The following is an 18,630-nucleotide window of genomic DNA, read 5'->3' as shown; positions in this document are numbered from 1 at the left end:
CTAGCTCAGGTACCTGCAGCTGTGCCTCCCAGCCTAACCCCCCGTTCTCGCCTGCCCCCCCGCGCCGCGACCGCCGCTGCCTTGATTGATTGAATTGTGCTCGACAGCGGCGGGGAACGTGGGATACCTCTCTGTACCTCTGCGGTGCAATGCATGCGGTGGGCCTTGAAATGGAGGGAGACTTGTAGCGAGCGGGGCCTCGGAGCTTGGCGCATAGTCCACTGTGGCTCCCGGTGGTTCCAGCGACCATCCCGGCCCTCCGCAGCCAGGGACTAGCCCAGATCGGCTGAAACAAGCCACGATGTCACAGCAAAAAAACTGGCAGGCTACCAAGTACGAACGAGTTACAGCGAGTCCAGCCCCAGCGTTCAGGACCATGCCAGCTGAATCCATCTCATGGCAGGCACGCACGCCCTGCATCTGGAATCCACCTTGGTCTTGAGTTTTTTTAGTGGTTTTTTTTTTTACTTCTTCTTCTTCTTCTTTCGCTACCTACTTCCCTTTACTTAATCTTAACGAGCATTGGCGTTGGACATTCCTGCAGGCAAGAGGATTGAAGCCAGGGAACAGGGAACCTAATTAAAATTGATGGCGACACGCAGCTTTTGGTGCTATGTCGGTATGTAACCTGCTCGTTGGGGAACCCACCACAACGTGTTCGTTCATCAAGTACCTGTCCGTGGTACCTGAGCCTGTGTTCCATCAGGTACCTTACATTACCGCACTTCGGTTCCACGTTGTCGGTCGCGCGTCGTTGCAGCTTAGAACGGTTGAGCACCTACCGAGGTACCTACGTATGTACAGCGCTTTTTTTTAGTGGCTGTTTTCCCTTCCCGTCCTCCCGTCTTCACGATCGGACGATGAAATATATCTGCATCAACCGCGAGGGGGTGGCTTTTTTTCCTCTTAATTCCGTGTCTCAGATCCCAACTTCTCGCCCGCCGTAGCCCCCGAGGAACACATTGCTGAGACACCGGCCGCAAGCGAGCAACTGGCTGTAAACTCTCGCCCGCAGAACAACGTGTCCCCTAGAGCCCTGGAGCCCTGGAACCCGGACGATCGACCTAACCTCTCCCTCGAACGACAAGAGTAAAGCGCCGATCGTCGGTAATAATAAGCACGATGAAAACTCCAAGGGCATCGTCACGTCACTGGCCTGTCACTTGGTCACTTTGACACACGCTCCAGGCGATCGACACCCCCTCCATCAGCTAGACCAGGGGCCTGGCGTGGTTCTCTCCATGCCCCATATCCATGATCCAACCGTCCAACGTGGTCGCCAGTTAAGTGCGACCGCCAGTGGCCTAGTGACCCTGTGGTGCAGTGGGAGGGTTCCTTTCATCCCTTCAATCCCTTGTAGCCTTGACAGGTCTGGGTCCATCCCTCCATCCATCCCTCACCATCTCCTCCTCCTCCTGTAATACGTATCTAGCATGACTGTCAATGTCAATGCCAGAGGCTCGCGGCCCTGGCATGGGGCACCCACCCTCTATTAGTGCTCAGCGCACAGATCACCTATGACGAAAGCCAGCCGCAATGCATATCCATTTCAACGGCGGCCTCTGGGGTTAGACAAGGGCCGGGAAGCCAAATGCCCAAATGTCCCAGGTACCAAAAGTCTAGATGCACCGCCGAGCGTCCCGCACCATCACTCATATGCATTTACGCGTTGTTGTTGTTGTCGTCGCGTGCAATCCGCGCCGTGCCGTGCCACACTCACGATGCGAAACATCTAATTATACTTATTTGTACTAGTTGTACCAGTTGCACCAGTTGCACCAGTTGCCGCGCCAGTCCAGCGCCAGCCCCCGTCGCAGCACCAGTCATACTCGGTTGAAGGGTAATATCTCCGTCTGCCGGCCGATCAGACAAGGGCTCCCGACACGGAGCACCTCCACCCGAGAGCCAGGAAGCATTTGTTGAAGCGAGGCCGATCCATCGGAAACCATCCTGGTTCGTGGTTCGTGTGATGTACCGCCTGCAATGGCACGGCCGCCGACGACCACGACCAACTACTCCCGTTCCCTGTCCGAGGGTGTTTCGGGACATTGGTGTAATGAATCGTCCCCCGTTGGATTGGCTATTCCAGGACTCTAGGTATTTAACTTGCCCACCACGAGGCATGACAATAAGTGGTCCGGCGCTGTAGAAGGATGCACCCGCACAATCTATTTGGTGCTGCATCATCCCCTTGATAATTACCGACTCTCCCGAACCACACGTCTCCCCATATAAAGGTCCTGTTATTTCTCTTCCCATCCAACCGACTATAGCCCTCATGCAGATCTAATCCAATTGCAGAAAATGCACCGCCTAGCGTTCTGCAGTAATATATCATCAATGATGCTGTTCGCATTTCACGAGTATGTGGCTTCCTATGGTCAGTTGCATGAGCCTCTCTACCTGGGGCACAAATCGGATACGTAATAAGCTTGAAACCCATTCAGAACACCGCCGATGTCGTGGACTGGGGAATTCTGAACTTGCCCGAAGGTACAGTCTAAATCTTCACCATCACGTCTCTTTGCTCTAGAATCACACAATGCGGTCCCACGAAGTTTTGGTTGCATTTGGCCCTATTAGACCATTCGCCGGGCCGCTTTTCAGTATCTGCGGGGGCGGCCCGCAGCCAACCCAGGTTTGCGCGATCGCAGCCCAGAATTGACTCCGACGGCAAATATCCTTCTCCCAGCTGCTTCACCGAACCGTAGTGGCCTTCTCTTCATCCCTCTGTAAACCGAGTAGTCTATTCCCGGTTCCGAACCAGTCATCCCCGCCCCGTCAGGAGCCCTGTGAGCCCGAGTCCGCCCCGGACTGTAAATTGCTTGTTCGCCGGACCGGCCAACCCCGCTTCTCCGAGCTGAAGATGCCGGCCACCGGACCCGACGCCGGAGCCTTGGGCTCTCCAACTGAAACCTCTCCCCTCCTGGGTGACCGCCTAGGCCAAAATGCCGCCAATCAAGACGCAGAGAATGGCCATGAAGATGAAAATGGGTCGGAGCTGCGAGCTGTGGCCAAGAAGATGCACGTCATCTTCCCAGCCGTTGGCCTCGGAATATGCACCGACCAGGAACTCGTGAAAGGGGCCATATTGGGCTAACGAACTCAATAGGTGTACATGGTTGCCATTGACCAGCCGCTCTACGGCAAGCTCAGCGACATCTTCGGCCGCAAGCCCTGCCTCCTCTTCGCCTACTCCGTCTTCGCCCTTGGCTGCCTGGGCTGCGGCCTCGCGCGCTCCATGGGCGAGTTGTGCGCCGCCCGCGCCGTTGCCGGCATTGGCGGCGGCGGCATGAACTCGGTTGTGTCTATCCTGCTGAGTGACTTGGTGCCGCTGCGCGAGCGCGGCGTCTGGCAGGGCTATATCAACATCCTCTGGGCCGCGGGAACGTCAACGGGGGCGCCTCTGGATGGTCTGTTAGCGGACTCGATTGGTTGGCGATGGTAATTTGACGCCCTGTACCTCCATTGTTTTGTTCATGTACATGGTTTAACTCCTCTAAAGGTCTTTCCTAGGCCAGGTTCCCCTGTGCTTCGTCGCCTTCTTCGCCGTCTACTTCGTCCTCGATCTGCCGCCCGTCTCACACGACCACTGGCTCACTAGGATGCGCCAGATCGACTTCCTCGGCGCCTTCACTCTCGTCGTCGCCGTAGTAGCCTTGTTAGTCGGCCTCGATTCCGGCTCCAACCTTGGTTGGACTCACATCATCACCATGATCGCCCTCTCTCTGACCCCAGCTCTCTTTGCCCTCTTTGTGTTTGTCGAGATCAAAGTGGCTTCCAATCCGTTCGCGCCAGGCCATATCATCTTCGACCGCAGTTTGTTTGCCTGCTATCTCGCCAACTTCTTCGGCGTGGCGGGACAAATGGCCATCATCTTTTCCATGCCCCTGTTCTTCCAAGCCGTTCAGGGAAACAGCGCGACCCAGAGCGGTGCCTTGTTGGTGCCGGGAATGATTGCCGGTGTCCTTGCTTCCCTCTTCGGGGGATGGTGGATAAAACACACTGGGAGGTTCTATTGGGTCACGGTATCGGGGTATGGAGTGCTACTCTTCGCACTCCTGCCCTTAATCCTGTCGGTATTGTTCAGGTCTACCCCTGGTGAAGTACTGGGGCTCGTGATCACGTCCCTCGGAGCTGGATGCGGTAGGACGCCGACCCGACTGTAACACGCGATATTCAAAGTGCTGACTATGTACAGGCATTACCACTACCCTCGTTGGTCTCCTCGCCAACGCTGCCGTTGAGGATACAGCCGTAGTCATCGCGTGCTCATATCTCTTCCGCTCCCTCGGTTCCAGCATCGGTATCAGCACTGGCTCGGCAGTCATCCAGCAAGTCCTCCGAACACAGCTCGCCGCTCGGCTGCCAAACGGCGATGAGGCTCATGGGATTGAGGACAAGGTGCGCCAAAACTTGGACTACATCAAGGAGCTGCCACCACACATCGCGGACCAGATTAGGTCGAGCTACCAAGCAGCTACCTTGGGTGCATTTGCACTGATCCTGTTGTACCTAACTACTTCGTTCCTCGTTACATTCTGGATCAAGGAAAGGCCGCTAAAGAGGTAAAGATTGGACTGTGGCCTTTATATAAGCTTTTAAATCAATAGACTCTCAATAAGCTTACAGACTAATCCTCGTGTGAACGTCTCACAAACAGTAGCTTGGTTGTTGAGATTCGCTTCCTATTTCATCTTAATCAGCCGATAATAGATAGATTCGCCTCAAATGCAAATAATGTTCGAAAAAGAACTTGGTCTATATTTAATCATATTCAAGAATTCAACAACGTCAAGTAGGTCAGGGTATAACCCACCATGCAGGCTCGCTATCAGTATGTAGGCTCCTCAACTCCACCGCTTCCACAATTCTGACATATAGTAGCCATCATGATACATTTCCGAGCAGTTTTCTAATGCATTGGAGTAGACATTGTGGTATATCTCGATCCGTAAATAATCACAGTTGCGGGTCCTTCGACTTGCGGATTGGTTCCAGCCCAAATATCTCATCCGAACTCAATGGGTTTCGACTCTCTGCATTTGACGTCACTTCGCCAAATAAGAAGGCATTCCTCTCACGATTTGTGCTGTTGGAAATCCGCTTTTTATGCTGAACAGGCTGCGACTTCTTGGCTGCGAAGGATGGTTGCGACGACCCAGGCTCGTCCGGCTCGAGCATCCAAGAGAAGGACGATTGGGCCAGGGTAGAACGTGTAGGTACGGGGCCAGTAGGTCGAGAGTCGGTCACTGGGCCTGCTGCCAGCGGGTCAGGGGGCACATTATCGCTGGATATGTCCATGATGTCGTGGTTTACGGGAGACAAGGCCTCGTCCTTCTTGGGTATGTGAGCATCCTCGGTTATTGTGAGTGCGGCAATGCCAATATCCACCGGGACTGGCGGCATTGGGTCGGGCTGGGTCTTGATACCTAACCCATCGTGAATGTCATTGGCTCTTGCGGCAGATATTTGATCTTCCTCCTCAAGCGGTGGGGGGTCCAGTAGTGGTACCTCCATCGACGAGTCCTCCAAGTAGATCTTGACGAACTGGACCTTGGCGGCCGCGATCTCAATAAGCTCAAGACTTTTAGCCTTATCATCGAGGTTAGATCCAGATAGCGCCTTGAGGTTGTTGACTGTCTCATCGAGCATGGCTGCCAATTGTCGATTGCGCCTCTCTAATGCCATGAGACCTCGTGCGGCGCCTTCCTCGTCGAAGACCTGTCGGGGAGACAGGGCTGTCTGTCGGGCTTCGTTTATGTTGCGTTTGATCTCTCCCATGGCGTCCCTTACCGCTTGGTTAATACCCAGCTTCTCTCCTCTTTCCAGTACCCCTTTAGCTCCCTTGGCGGCTCCTTGGAACAGTGCTTCCATGCCGCCTTGCTGCTGCATGAATCTTGACGGTGATGACAGAGGCGATTTTGCGCCGAATCCTCGATTACGGAGCGAGTTGAAGCCTCGGAAGTTCGGTGCTGCAGACCGTGAGGCATTGTTGGGTGATGATACAGTTGGCATCTTGCCAGTATACTTCATGATCAGGGACGCTCCACCAGAAGGGGAGAGGTGGTTCTTGAGGTAGAGAGCATCATCGACGAACGTATGAGGGCCATGTGGCCGGGCTGGGGGTGGATATTTTAGCAATAATTGCAAACAAACTGAGTAGTCTGCTTCTAGTACTATACGGCATTGTTAGACGATAAAAGATGAAAGCCATATAAGTGTGACTTACACTCCCATCGGATTCGAATCAACATGGCTACACAGATGAGATCTATCAGTTCCAAGGACGGGTCTACAGCGAAGATTGTATCCCAAAGAACCAGAAACTGCTCGAAAGGATACTCTCTGCTGAAAAGCAACCGGACCCATCGACTTGCCGCTTAATTAGTATCATACCACATATTGAACGGGCCGGTACGTCGGCATCGATACTCACATAAGGAAGATTTGTGGTAGGATTTCGATGTTGGTGAGATGAGCCGCCAACTCCGGATCCACTTTATGCAGGCACACCTCGTGAATGAACTTGCTTCTCTCCACGATGGCTGAGCTCTGCTCTGACATATGGGAACCTGGAGCCGAGCCGGTAGTGGATTCCTTGATCTCGTAGAAAGATTGCGCATGCTCCATCAGCCGGGCGAACAGGATAAAGGCATCATGTTCAATGAAGGTCGCATCAAAAGTCTTCAAGAAGACATCATCCAGAGCGACATCTGACGCGACGGTGGTAACGTCAAGGGCGTCTTCCTGGATGGCATAAACCATGGGAGCCAGGAGTTCGTGCATGCCCTGTCGATAGCCACCTCTCTCCGGGTTTAGCTTGCAGTACATGAAGAGGATGTCCAGGATCATGGCTTGAGTGCGAGGCTCGTGGTAGGATGCCTCATCGGGGAGCCGTTGAACATCCTGCTTGATTTCGGCGCGGATAATCTCATCCTGACGAACAGTGTTCCAAGGCGACTCGAGGTCTGTCAGTGGGAGGTGAACAACTGAGACGAATGGCACCGAAACTCACGTCGGGGTCATCCGCCAGAGGGTCGATGGTGAGCTCAGTGAGGGTTTCGGGGTGCTGGATGAACTTGAGAAAGTGATCATGCTTCTCCGCGTATAGCCGTCGTCCCTCGTCCAAGGCTTGAGACCAGCTCATGCCGGTGGCAGGACTCGATAGCAGGAACATCTAGGAGTGGGCTGCGTCAACTCAATGCCCAGGCTCTCATCTAAGGTGCGCAACTCACTTTCCAGCACAAGGAGCGACTGCCCGAGAGACAGGGGCTCGAGGGTCCGTTGTACTTGACGGCACGCCGCAAGTCGGCGAGATGGGCGCCATGAGCCTGCGTCTGGCGCCATCGCGACCTATCGGGGAGAGTTCCTATCAGTCCGCTGATGTCATGGCAAGGTTCCTTCGGCGCGCAACCTACAGCAGCTCCTCGAGGGACTTCATGGCGGGCTTGCGTAAAGAGGGGTGGGACAAGACGCGAGGTCTCAGCTCTTTGCTCTTTCAAATTCCGGCTCTCACCGAGCGGCGGAGGAGGTTAGTTGTGAGGCGTAATTCCGGTTTGAAGTCTGGACGGGCGGGATGCGGGATGCGGGATTCCACCGAGGATGCGGAAAGTCGGGCAGAGTGGGCAGGCAGCTCGGGCCCCGCTCCCAGCGCTGGAAGCGCCCGTGACTGACTCTGCTAGGGGGGCCCAGAGGGATCTAGGGCGGTACCAACTAGGGGTGACAGGGCGTCTGCGGCCTCCACATTCAGGGGCTGGCCAGTGGCCACGCCACCAGAATGCCTGGATCCGTCTCCCGCTCAGCGCCTCAATCTTGGACTGCCCACTCTAGCTCTAGCCTCGTGGCAGTTCTCCGACTCGAGTTGGCCTCTCGTCAGCCGCATCCTCGACCTCGACCTCGTCCTCGACCTGGCCCTCGCTATTCGCAACCTCTCTCCTCCGCCTGCGCAGACCCAGAAACTGATCTTGCTGGCCTCGTCATCCCCGAGGCCGGAAGCATGCATCGCCCCGTGCTTCACCATGTCCGCGGATCTGTTTGCTGAGTTCAATGACCTCTCGGATCGCCCACCACCAGCAACCCAACCACAGCCAAGCCCCTTTCACACTCAACCTCGCTTGCAATCGCAGCCTCCGCCACAGGCCGCGCCCAAGGACCCCTTTGACTTCTTCAACACTGCCAGCCATGCCTCCCCAGTAGTCGCACAGCCCGCGCAGGCGACGCAGCAGTGGCCAGTGTTCCAATCCCAGCCTGTGAGCACAAGCCCGTGGGGAATTGTGTCGGCTCCCCCGGCTCCGACGGCTCCGGCAAAACCTGCGATCGTGATTGAGGAGGACGATGACGGCTGGGGTGACTTCGAGGTAGCCGAGCCAACGGGTCCCTCTCATGCTCCAGTCCACGCCCCGGCTGTAGTAGCTAGTCCAAGCATCTCGTCATCAATCTCATGGCAGAATCCAGCTCAACCTGCAGGTCCAGCTCCAAGCATCTCTCCATCAATCGCATGGCAGAGCCCGGTTCAAACTGCAACTCCAGCTCCAAGCATCTCGCCGTCAATTTCATGGCAGAGCTCTACTCCAACTGCAACTCCGGCTCCAAACATCTCGCCATCAATTTCATGGCAGAGTTCCACTCAAACTGCAACTCCAGCTCCGAGTATCTCGCCGTCAATAGCATGGCAGCGCCCGGCTCCGGCTCCAGCTCCGGCTCCACAACCAACAACTACTCAAGGGCCACCCGCAAGGACCCGGGTTGTGCGAGCTTCCACTCTTGATCTCATGTCCAACAACCTCGTCGATACTAGTGGTCTACCACAACAACCAGCCGGAACCTCCTGGGGACAGCGGCCGGCCCAATCGTCTGCCCAACGAGCTGCGCAGGAGACAAAATCAAACGAACGAATGAAGCCGAAGCTGAAGGCGGGTCCTAGCGACCCTAATGTACTCTTCGATGCTGAGGACTTTGAACTTCAGATCCCCGAGGACGATGAGGATGAAGATGATGATGAATTTGGTGACTTCGAGACGGTCTCTCCCCCGCCTCAACCCAAACCAGCTCTCCCGAAGCCAGCTCCCGTAAAGACATCTCCGCCTCCTCCCTCCATGGACCTCCTTTCTCTAGATGACCCAGTTCCACCTCCAATGCAACCAGCCAGGGGGAAACAGCCACCTAGCCAACTGCTTGGGACGCTTTCATTTGGTTCCACGGCTATGAACTACCCACAGGCACCGAAGTCCCCATCCTTCCAGGACCGCAATCCCTTTCCCGAATTGGCCATCAAAACGCCCACAGGTCCTGCACCAAAGGACGACGGGCCCAAATCGGCCTCGCCAATTACAGCATGGCCAACTCTAGACAGCGCTGTCGAGGCCAAGCATGAAGAGTACAAAGACGAAGATGAAGGATGGGGGGCTTGGGATGACTTCCCAGCCAACGACAGCAAGAAAGGGGACAAGAAAACAGACGTTGACTCAACTGTTCCTCCAGAGAGCTGGGACTGGGATGCAGTCGACAACGTCCAGCCCTCCAAGTCCAAGATCAGTGCTGACGCTCCTCCGCCAACAAACGTCCCGCCCCCGTCGGTTATTCTTTCGGTGTTCCCGGAACTCCTGAACACGGGCGACGCGCTGTTCACGCCCATATCTGGCCAGAATACATCTATCAAGCAACGGATATTATCAGATCCCAAGGCCGTTGACTTTCTTGAGGCCTATGTTCTGCTAGCGACAACGGCAGCGCGTGTCATCGCAGGCCGCAAACAACGCTGGCATCGTGACAAGATCCTCGCCAAGAGCATGTCCATCTCCGCAGCTGGAAGCAAGGGGATGAAACTCGCGGGCGTCGACAAGACACAGTCGGCGCGCGAAGACCGCGAGGCCGCTGATGTTGCTGCGGTGTGGCGGAGCCAGGTGGGTCGGCTCCGGTCCGCTGTCGCGGCGGCCAAGGCAGCCGGCAAAGCACCAATGCTCCGGGTCCCGGAAATTAGCGAGATCATACCGGTCCACGCGGCGAAATTGGTGCCGACAGCTCCCAAGCCGTGCATCATCTGCGGGCTGAAGAGGGAGGAACGGGTGGCCAAGGTCGACATCGAGGTTGAAGACAGCTTTGGAGAGTGGTGGGCGGATCACTGGGGCCACAAAGCATGCAAGAACTTTTGGATAGAGCATGAGCAGATGCTACGACAGCGATGATGAGTTTGTGGGTGATCTCTGGCTACACTTCTCTAAGTTGGCGAGATGTGGCTCAGATATATATATCAAATCCTATGTCCAGATTATCAACCCCTGCCTTTATTCCCCATATCGTTAAGTTATCGCACTTACATAACAGCATAAAAAAAATAGATATAGAACTTAATAATAAACAAGAAGGAGAGGGGATAGACTCGCAAGAGTGGGAAATACATATTCATCACCATCTTAAGGACTAATTCGCCACTCCAAAGCTCGACCAAGGGAAAGAGCGCGGCGAGCTCACCCTGTACCAGAAGCCCCACTGCGGCCGTGTCCGTGTCCGGGCGGGCGGATCGGAGCGGCCACCTCCAGCCAGAGCCACGGAGGGTTCCTCGACAGCTTCTCGTTCTGAGCGTTGGGGCTGTTTATCACATTCTCTTTCCAAATCCGTAGACTCATTTCCACCCATTAATAATTGTAGATGGAAACTGGAACACGAGGTAGGCGAAGCCATTTTCTATCTACGCCAGCTTAGGAGGCTATGGGAGACACCTACCAAATTTAGCTCCGGCTAACAGTCACAAGAGCGTACAACCCAACCCTTAATTTTAATCTCCAATAGTCAGTCTTCTATAACTTCTATATTTCTTAATTGTTACCGTCGTTCACTGCGTTCCTTATAGCAAGCCAGTCAACTACTGCTATCTCATTCCACCTTCCCAAACATCCATGCAGTGGTCATATAGCTCGTTACATATAGCGCCTGGACTGTAAGTCTTGTACGGAACGAAAGGGCGGATGAACAGTCAATGATCCAGAGCGGCTCAATACTGCGCGATACCGTGATTATCTGACGACCATAATCGTGTCTGCTGAAGGTGGTGTGCAGGAATCAGTAGCGTCCCCGGTACTAAGGCAAGGTACAAGAGGTACATCGAATCTAGCAGCATCTCTGCCAACCAGCATGAGACCAAGCACCACGCAGCATACATAGCTCCCCACCCGGCCAAATCGTGATGCGTTGAGGCGCATGGTTAAGTGACTGCTGCAGCATCCACGACGTTACCCCACCCTGGAAAGGGCTTGAAGTGACCAATCCGCCCTGGACATAGGCTGGACTCGGTGACCGAGTCTGAGGAGCAGGCTTGAGACTGCAGCCACTTGGAGGTACCCAGACCATGAGGAGAGGAGGGAGGCACTCTATAGTAGTACTGGTAGCGTGTGATTCCGGACCTGAGAGGAGAGCACATCCAACCTAGCCACTCAAGTTATGCTGGGGCCCGGAGTACGGTTGCACTGCATGAAGCCATATACCAACGGGAAGCAAAGTGAGGCGACTGTCATGCGTATAGTGTCTGTAACAATCTAGACGCAGCCGACTGGATCGTCCTTCCATAGCACGTCCTGTCTAGAGCCCAATCCGATGCGCTTCTGGACACCCGCTCATGCGCAATGGTGACGATGGCCGCGGGATAGGTTCAGAGTAAATTAGTACTCAATTGAGCGAGTTTATTTGATGGGGAGAGGCAAAAATATGACGAGGCTGGGAACTTCGGAAGGAATCACTTGTCCACAACCCTGGCTGTTGTGCCGGCAGCGTTGTCGCACAGACGAATGGGACTGTCGAGTGCAGAATCCAGTATGTCATTGGGCTTTAGAATGTCGCTGATGCAGGGAGCCCCAAGTAGCCAGGCCTGGTCTGGGGCGGAGTTGCAAGGAGTGCCTCCACAACAAGCAAAATAATACAACTATTTTGCTTGCTAGAGAGCCCAGCGGCTGACAATGATGGCTGAGTGAAGTCAGAGCCCAGATCGATTGATCGACGTTCGACAGGTGCTGGAACCAGCCCCGCCAAATGGAAAATCTCCCGACTCAACCGCTTCCACTTTGTGGCGGGGAAGCATGACATTTCGTCACATCCATTCAAACCAGCCCAAAGGCGGCTCCTAGGTCGAAGGATGTTGACAGCTATCAAGCGGCATTGGACCCCCGTCACATTTGTCCGCAGGCTTTCGGTAGACAACGGGAGAGCGGGGACGAGTACCGAGTACGACAGACAACATATAACGTACGACGGCGCGCGGAGAGGCAACACAGACGCGACAGCCAGCCAGCCAAATCATCCCTTGGCGCCGCCGCCCCCGCGCAGAGGCGCCAGGGCTAGAATGCTTGGCTGCACCAGCGTGGTACCTTGCCTTGATCTGATTTGAGGTACACTGCTGGTCGGCTCGGCCGGGAGTGATGGGACCATGATAGGTGCGGGGAGCTCTGTTGCTTCTGTTGATGGTTGGCCGGGCTGTATGTTGATCATCACTCAGATACCGCCCAATGCTTTGAGTTTCGACGGGAATACCTGCCTGTCTCTGGCATCTCAGTCTCGCGTTACCTCCGTTCTAAATAGGGTCTTTGAGGGAGAGCAAGGCGATAAGCTCGGGGGATTTTGCGTCTGGGGTAGTAGTTGGCCATTAACACGACAGCTTCAAGGAGGGTGTGAGCTAAGGTACATGGGACGGCAGGTACTAAAGGTAATAAGAAGGTACCGTCCGAAGGGAGGTACCACGTAAGGCAAAGTTGGAAAGACGGCAGACGGGCAAGTAATAAGGTAGACAAGTGCCGTCCGTTCCTGTCCCGTGCCCATCCTTTCGCAGCTCCCACAATCACAACGGCCAGGAGCCTTGGAAAGTGTACAGGTCGGTACTTTGTCGGTAGCGGGTGTAAGGTAGGTTCCCCGCCTTTGCCCATGATCGCAGGTTCAACTTGGTCCAAGAGCCATGCGGTCGCACACATGATGATCGGCCGGGCGTCGGAGACGGCTGGCTGGTGCACAAGATGGGAAAGCAAAAAGCAGAGCCCCATCTGGGTACCTTCCCCTGTCCGAGGTGCTGGCAGAAGCACTGAGAACTGCTGGTCGCAGTTCTAGGTCGGCATGATTGTGGGTGTGTGATCCGGCAGGTGGGCTGGGCTGGAGCTTGGCGGGTGAATAGGTAGAGGTAGCTAGGTAGGCAGGCGAGGTGAGCAGGCGAGGAGGGTACTTGCTACATAGATCAGGCAGGCTCGGCACACGTAGGACGCAGTACCTCTAACCCGGTCCGCCAGAGAGGACGCACTTTGGTCACTTTTCCAAGAACTCCCATGGCTGCATGCTTGCGGTGCCATGTACAGGGAAGTACCTGGGTGGGGACCTTTCCTCTGCGTGGTCATAGCATCCCTCCTGCCCAGGTAGGTTCTGTCTCTCTGTTCCCTCCCCCTCCATGCTCTCCTCGCTGGGTCTGTCTCCTCTTTGCCAATGGTTCTGGCGCTGGCCCATTCTTCCATTCTCTGTCACTCACCTCACCTTACGTCTCTCACCTCACCACCTCTTCTTCTTCCTCCCAACCTCATCCTCCATCCTCTCCATCCTCGCAAAACCTCATCTACCGCTTCCCTCCCTCGTCTTCCTCTCCCCTCCCTCTCCCCTCCCCGTTCTTCCTCCCCCCCCCCCCACTCACCCACCAAATCCTCCTTCGGCGCCTCGCCCTCCGCATTCCGCCTCCCTTCCGCACAGCGTCCCGCCGCCGCTTTTCTTCGTCATCAGCGCTCGCGACCCTCTAACCCCGCCATATCCCGCCTCGCGAACACGACCGCAGGAAAAAAAAAGCACTGCACCGCACCACCATCTCCATTCTCCTCCCCCGCCAATCCTCGGTGTTGTCGCCTCTCCCAGCGTCAACTTCTAGGTCAGTAATCGCCCTCCGCCCAATTTTTTCCTTGTCCAGTGCGCTTGGACGTTGTCGCACCGCTCTCGTGTGTTTCGTCGCTCTAGTTGTTGTGCGCCGCACATCACTGTCGTCGCCCCAAGCATACGTGCTCGCGTGCTGTCACTACAACAAGGCTTCCCCTCCGCATCAGCAGACCTGACACTCTCTAACAGCTTCCTACCGGACAAAACTCCCTCTGTCCAACATTCGCCCTCCGCCTTTTCCAACTCCCACACACAACTTCACCCCGCATCTCCCGACATCGCACCAACCTACAAACATGTCGGTTCCTCAGGATAACATCCCCTCCAACGGCAGCGACCTCCTCGACCCCATGGACCAACTCCGCATGGAAGACCGTCTCGGACCTGATGGCGAACCCGCCCCTAAGACGGACGAGGAGTACGCCCAGGCTCAACTGACCCTTCGCGCCATCGTGTCTTCCAAGGAGGCCGGTGTCATCATTGGCAAGGGCGGCAAGAACGTCGCTGACCTCAGGGATGAGACTGGTGTCAAGGCTGGCGTCAGTAAGGTGGTACAGGGCGTCCATGACCGTGTCCTGACCATCACCGGTGGTTGCGATGCCATCTCTCGCGCCTACGCCATCGTTGCCCGTGCTCTCCTCGAGGGCGCTCCCTCCATGGGCATGGGAGGTGTTGTCCAAAGCAACGGCACCCACCGTACGTCTAACTTTACAAACTCCCCAAACGATGCACTCGTCTTGGTCTCACTAACCATTCCCGTGCAGCCATCAAGCTCCTCATTTCACACAACCAGATGGGTACCATCATCGGAAGGCAGGGTTTGAAGATCAAGCACATCCAGGATGCCTCGGGCGTTCGCATGGTTGCTCAGAAGGAGATGCTGCCTCAGTCCACCGAAAGGATAGTCGAGGTCCAGGGTACTCCCGAGGGAATCCAGCGGGCCATTTGGGAAATCTGCAAGTGCTTGGTCGATGATTGGCAGCGTGGTACCGGAACCGTTCTCTACAACCCTGTCGTTCGCACCCAGCCCGCCACAACCGGAACCGTTGGCGGCGGTAGCAGCACCAGCGGAGTGGGATATAGCACTGGTTCAAGCAGGGGCGAATTTGGTAGCCCTCGTGTGATGCGAACAGGCAATGGTGCCGACTTCAGCAACGGCAGCAGCCGGCCCTACAACCGCCGCTCTGATTCTGACGCTGCCATTCGAGGACCTCCTACCCACGATGAGAACGGTGAAGAGATCCAAACGCAAAACATCAGCATCCCTGCGGACATGGTGGGTTGCATCATCGGACGCGCTGGTAGCAAGATTAGCGAGATCCGCAAGACGTCTGGCGCCCGCATCTCCATTGCCAAGGCAAGTTGTTTCTACCCAGCGAAAGATTGACAAACGGAGAACCATCGTAATCTAACAGAAATCACACTTTAGGCTCCCCATGATGAGACTGGCGAGCGAATGTTCACCATCATGGGCACTGCCAAGGCCAACGAATCGGCGCTGTTCCTCTTATACGAGAACCTCGAAGCCGAGAAGATGCGCCGAAGTCAGATCCAGGACACCGAGTAGGCGCCGCCTAGCCCGGCTAACCGTCTAGTTGAGTTTTGCTTCGCATGTTCCATGCGACTTGCTGAGGTCGGGTTTGGCAACAACGACCTGGGCAGTTCCAGATCTGGCTTGCCGCAAGGCTTCTGTTTTCTCCGTGGATGATACCAGACGATGTAACGACGAGCACTCCCTCCCCTCCCCCCGCCAAACAGCATCATCTCAACGCCGTTCTCTTTTTCCTGTCTGTTCTCCTTCTCATTCCTATCGCAACAACGCCGCTGGCGCGAGCCTTCAATGACACAACCTGCGGTCATTGCTTGCCTCGCTGCCCTTCTTCTTGATATCGCCTCATCACCCCCCAATTTGACCGAACTCACCCCCTTTGGTGACGGTGCGATGCATCGCTATCCTTGCCATGTGGCAAACCGTCTGTATCAAATCCTCTCGACTAAACTCTCGCGGCACCCTCCTTCTCATGACGGGATACTGTTTCATGACTCTCCGACATGGCACAGTACTCCTTCTAACGACTGATGGCACCATTTCGGATTTGACCGAGATGGCTGGGGCTTAATGACCAAAAAAAATACCAAAAGAGCCGGTGATGCTCGGGACAGCGCATTCCTTTCAGGGGTCGAGAAGGGCACATCGTGGTCTTCTGCCTTGAATCTCTACTCAATCCTTACGACACGTTCCCCACCCATTCCCCACGCGCAACCGGCTTTCTCTCTTACAACCTCGGAATTCGACACACCCACGCGACCTGCGCCTACCGACGTTACCGCTCACATAATCCCGAACCACGTATCGCTCTTACATACCCCATCCCCCTTATTCTCAACGCTCACCTCACCCCCTCAAACTTGTTCCTTGCCGCTTCACACCCATGCTATGGCTTGCAATATCGTATCCAGATTTCGGGGTAGGATGTCTTGCTGGGAGTGTATCTAGTTAGGAACGAAGAGCCACAAAAATAAAACTATTTGGGCATAATTTAGTTGCCAAATTCCAGTGATGGTGCCTTTTTCCCTGCCTGCTGTGACGACGTTTGAGAATGGAGCTGCATGAGAAGCGCCACAGCGAGCACCGCCAAGTATTGTGGCGCAGCTGGTGGGGTTCGATCTGATTTGGTCCTCAGCCTCAGGGTCCTGTATGTCCCTTGACGGCTAGGGTAATGAAGCCAACTGTCAAGTTTCATGATGGCAACTCAGCGAACTTAAACGAACCTTGCTTTGGTGCGATCTCATTTCCTTCACTCCTACCTTTCCTGTCGCTCTCTTCTAGCGTTGCGCCATTACTTTGACCACCTTTTGTTTGGGACACTTGTCTGTCATTTCCTACTTCCTATCATTGTTCGCGACTTGCGTGATACCCTTCAAACACCATGGCTCGAACCAAGCAACCGGCGATCAAGCGCGAAGCGTCATCCGAGTTCTTCAACAAGACTACGGCGACCTGGGAGGATACCAATGGCAGCGGCAAGGGGGACAAGATGGCCAATGGCCATCCGGCGACGGCCAAGACGGACGCGGCGCATGAGAAGCCCGAAGCAGGTGTTGTGCAACTTGTCGTTGCTGTCGCGGGCATCTATGCTTCGTTGTAAGTCCATGATCCTCTGCTGCGGCTACGTCGCAATACAACCAGCGGCAATCCAGATGCTAACGGGCAGCCTGTCATAGCCTGACGTGGGCGTACCTCCAGGAGAAGCTCACGACGACACATTACGGCCCGGCCGACGCGCCTGAGGTGTGGCACTTCCCCGTCTTCCTCAACACGATCCAGTCCGTCTTCGCCGCAACGGTCGGCGCCGTATACCTCGTCGCGTCGACGCCCACCGGCGCCAGCATCGCACCCATCATCCCGTCCCAGCGCATCCTCGCTCCCCTCGCTCTCGTAGCCGTCACCAGCAGCCTGGCCAGCCCCTTCGGCTACGCCAGCCTCGCCCACCTCGACTACATCACCTTCCTGCTCGCCAAGAGCTGCAAGCTGCTGCCCGTCATGTTCCTGCACATCACCATCTTCCGCAAGCGCTACCCGCTGTACAAGTACCTCGTTGTTGCCGCCGTCACCCTCGGCGTCGCCGTCTTCACGCTGCACTCGGGCAAGAAGAGCAAGAAGTCGGCCCGCGCCGACGACGCCAGCACCGCCTGGGGCCTTCTCCTGCTCGGCATCAACCTGCTCTTCGACGGCCTGACCAACAGCACTCAGGACTACATCTTCCAGTCGTTCCGGCCATACTCGGGACCACAGATGATGTGCGCCAACAACATGATGAGCACCCTCGTCACCGGCGCATACCTAATCCTGAGCCCCTGGCTCGTTGCCACCGGTCTCGGCGAGTGGTTTGGCATGGATGTCGCTGGCAGTGCTGGCGAGCTCACGGCTGCACTGGACTTCATGAGCCGGTACCCGGCCGTGTGGAAGGACGTCCTGGGCTTCGCGGCGTGCGGCGCCGTCGGCCAGGTCTTCATCTGTAAGTTATCCCCATCTCCACTTTCTGCCATCTCCATTTCGCAATCTAACATGTCCCCTACCAGTCTACACCCTCTCTACTTTCTCCTCGGTACTCCTCGTCACCGTCACCGTCACCCGCAAGATGTTCACCATGATCCTGTCCGTCCTCGCCTTCGGCCACCGCCTCACCCAGATGCAGTGGCTAGGCGTCGCCCTGGTCTTTGGCGGTATCGGGGTCGAGGCTGGCATTGCGCGCCAGGAGAAGATTGCCAAGGAGGCGGCCAAGAAGGCGGCTGGGGGTGGGAAAAAGAATCTATAGACGCTACGGACGGAACGGGAGACAAATGCATGACTAGAAAGATGACGCACAAAAAGATGGCGTTGGGTGTGAATCTATATGATTTTGTTTATAAACATAGCACAGAAAGTCAACATTCAAAGATACCGACAAGTCAGATCACGGAAATGCACACATTTAATGTGAAGATGAACATCTTCTCCATTTCACTTCATGCGATTATTTAATCACATCTGCAGACCGAATCTCCACCATAGGTATAAGAATCCCTTTGCTTCCAAACTCCCTGCTATAACCCAAGATAGCAGTTGTCTTCCCCATTTGCCATGGAGTTTCCTTGACTTCCCCTGCTGCCCACTATCCCCCTCGCCGTCTGAATCAAAACTGAGCAGCTTCCTAAGCTACCCATACGCCACTCCGTTTTGTAGTCCAAGCGCAGCAC

At 55.5% G+C, this 18,630-nt stretch overlaps 7 protein-coding genes across 7 annotated transcripts; 4 read left to right on the top strand and 3 right to left on the bottom strand.

Moving 5' to 3' along the window:
- Positions 1-1,716: 1,716 nt before the first annotated feature.
- BGZ61DRAFT_543980 (uncharacterized protein) lies at positions 1,717-2,267 on the bottom strand (the record flags this gene model as incomplete). The annotated part of the gene is made up of 1 exon (XM_046255255.1): positions 1,717-2,267. The coding sequence occupies exon 1, from the start codon at positions 2,257-2,259 to the stop codon at positions 1,717-1,719; it is 543 nt and encodes a 180-aa protein (XP_046112559.1). The 5' UTR covers positions 2,260-2,267.
- An 851-nt stretch (positions 2,268-3,118) lies between these two features.
- On the top strand, positions 3,119-4,572 carry BGZ61DRAFT_339036 (major facilitator superfamily domain-containing protein; the record flags this gene model as incomplete). The annotated part of the gene is made up of 3 exons (XM_046239190.1): positions 3,119-3,444; positions 3,506-4,146; positions 4,202-4,572. 3 exons carry the CDS (start codon positions 3,119-3,121, stop codon positions 4,570-4,572), a joined length of 1,338 nt encoding a protein of 445 aa, XP_046112558.1.
- A 171-nt stretch (positions 4,573-4,743) lies between these two features.
- BGZ61DRAFT_378563 (rab-GTPase-TBC domain-containing protein) lies at positions 4,744-7,577 on the bottom strand. The gene is made up of 6 exons (XM_046242590.1): positions 7,422-7,577; positions 7,239-7,356; positions 7,019-7,180; positions 6,440-6,963; positions 6,233-6,375; positions 4,744-6,179 (listed from the first exon to the last, which is right to left on the bottom strand). Exons 1-6 carry the CDS (start codon positions 7,442-7,444, stop codon positions 4,963-4,965), a joined length of 2,187 nt encoding a protein of 728 aa, XP_046112557.1. The 5' UTR covers positions 7,445-7,577; the 3' UTR covers positions 4,744-4,962.
- Positions 7,578-7,822: 245 nt separating this feature from the next.
- BGZ61DRAFT_438965 (uncharacterized protein) lies at positions 7,823-10,456 on the top strand. Its single transcript, XM_046244306.1, has one exon. It carries the CDS (start codon positions 8,022-8,024, stop codon positions 10,185-10,187), a length of 2,166 nt encoding a protein of 721 aa, XP_046112556.1. The 5' UTR covers positions 7,823-8,021; the 3' UTR covers positions 10,188-10,456.
- A 1,828-nt stretch (positions 10,457-12,284) lies between these two features.
- Positions 12,285-13,137, bottom strand: BGZ61DRAFT_22282 (uncharacterized protein). Its single transcript, XM_046238120.1, has 2 exons — positions 12,527-13,137; positions 12,285-12,465 (listed from the first exon to the last, which is right to left on the bottom strand). Exon 1 carries the CDS (start codon positions 13,023-13,025, stop codon positions 12,552-12,554), a length of 474 nt encoding a protein of 157 aa, XP_046112555.1. The 5' UTR covers positions 13,026-13,137; the 3' UTR covers positions 12,285-12,465; positions 12,527-12,551.
- Positions 13,138-14,186: 1,049 nt separating this feature from the next.
- BGZ61DRAFT_488950 (uncharacterized protein) lies at positions 14,187-15,457 on the top strand (the record flags this gene model as incomplete). Its single annotated transcript, XM_046250166.1, has 3 exons — positions 14,187-14,586; positions 14,655-15,247; positions 15,320-15,457. 3 exons carry the CDS (start codon positions 14,187-14,189, stop codon positions 15,455-15,457), a joined length of 1,131 nt encoding a protein of 376 aa, XP_046112554.1.
- Positions 15,458-16,622: 1,165 nt separating this feature from the next.
- BGZ61DRAFT_438960 (UDP-Glc/Gal endoplasmic reticulum nucleotide sugar transporter) lies at positions 16,623-18,361 on the top strand. The gene is made up of 3 exons (XM_046244305.1): positions 16,623-17,035; positions 17,116-17,909; positions 17,974-18,361. The coding sequence occupies exons 1-3, from the start codon at positions 16,821-16,823 to the stop codon at positions 18,207-18,209; spliced, it is 1,245 nt and encodes a 414-aa protein (XP_046112553.1). The 5' UTR covers positions 16,623-16,820; the 3' UTR covers positions 18,210-18,361.
- The last annotated feature ends 269 nt before the right edge of the window (positions 18,362-18,630 follow it).

This window comes from Ilyonectria robusta (assembly GCF_021365365.1).
Source record: "Ilyonectria robusta strain PMI_751 chromosome Unknown BGZ61scaffold_1, whole genome shotgun sequence".
Lineage (NCBI taxonomy): Eukaryota > Fungi > Ascomycota > Sordariomycetes > Hypocreales > Nectriaceae > Ilyonectria > Ilyonectria robusta.
This window is presented reverse-complemented; position numbering and strand designations above follow the sequence as displayed.

What these genes read in the sequence shown, in the direction of transcription:
- BGZ61DRAFT_378563 (XM_046242590.1), bottom strand. Translation starts at nt 7,444, where the DNA reads ATGAAGTCCCTCGAGGAGCTGCT. An exon ending in CTCTGGCGGATGACCCCGAC is followed by an intron (nt 6,964 to 7,018) that starts GTGAGTTTCGGT and finishes ACAGACCTCGAG; the next exon opens with TCGCCTTGGAACACTGTTCG. An exon ending in GATTCGAATCCGATGGGAGT is followed by an intron (nt 6,180 to 6,232) that starts GTAAGTCACACT and finishes AATGCCGTATAG; the next exon opens with TACTAGAAGCAGACTACTCA.
- BGZ61DRAFT_438965 (XM_046244306.1), top strand. Translation starts at nt 8,022, where the DNA reads ATGTCCGCGGATCTGTTTGCTGAGTTCAATGACCTCTCGGATCGCCCA.
- BGZ61DRAFT_22282 (XM_046238120.1), bottom strand. Translation starts at nt 13,025, where the DNA reads ATGGGGCTCTGCTTTTTGCTTTCCCATCTTGTGCACCAGCCAGCCGTC.
- BGZ61DRAFT_438960 (XM_046244305.1), top strand. Translation starts at nt 16,821, where the DNA reads ATGGCTCGAACCAAGCAACCGGCGATCAAGCGCGAAGCGTCATCCGAG. An exon ending in GCGGGCATCTATGCTTCGTT is followed by an intron (nt 17,036 to 17,115) that starts GTAAGTCCATGA and finishes AGCCTGTCATAG; the next exon opens with CCTGACGTGGGCGTACCTCC. An exon ending in CGTCGGCCAGGTCTTCATCT is followed by an intron (nt 17,910 to 17,973) that starts GTAAGTTATCCC and finishes GTCCCCTACCAG; the next exon opens with TCTACACCCTCTCTACTTTC.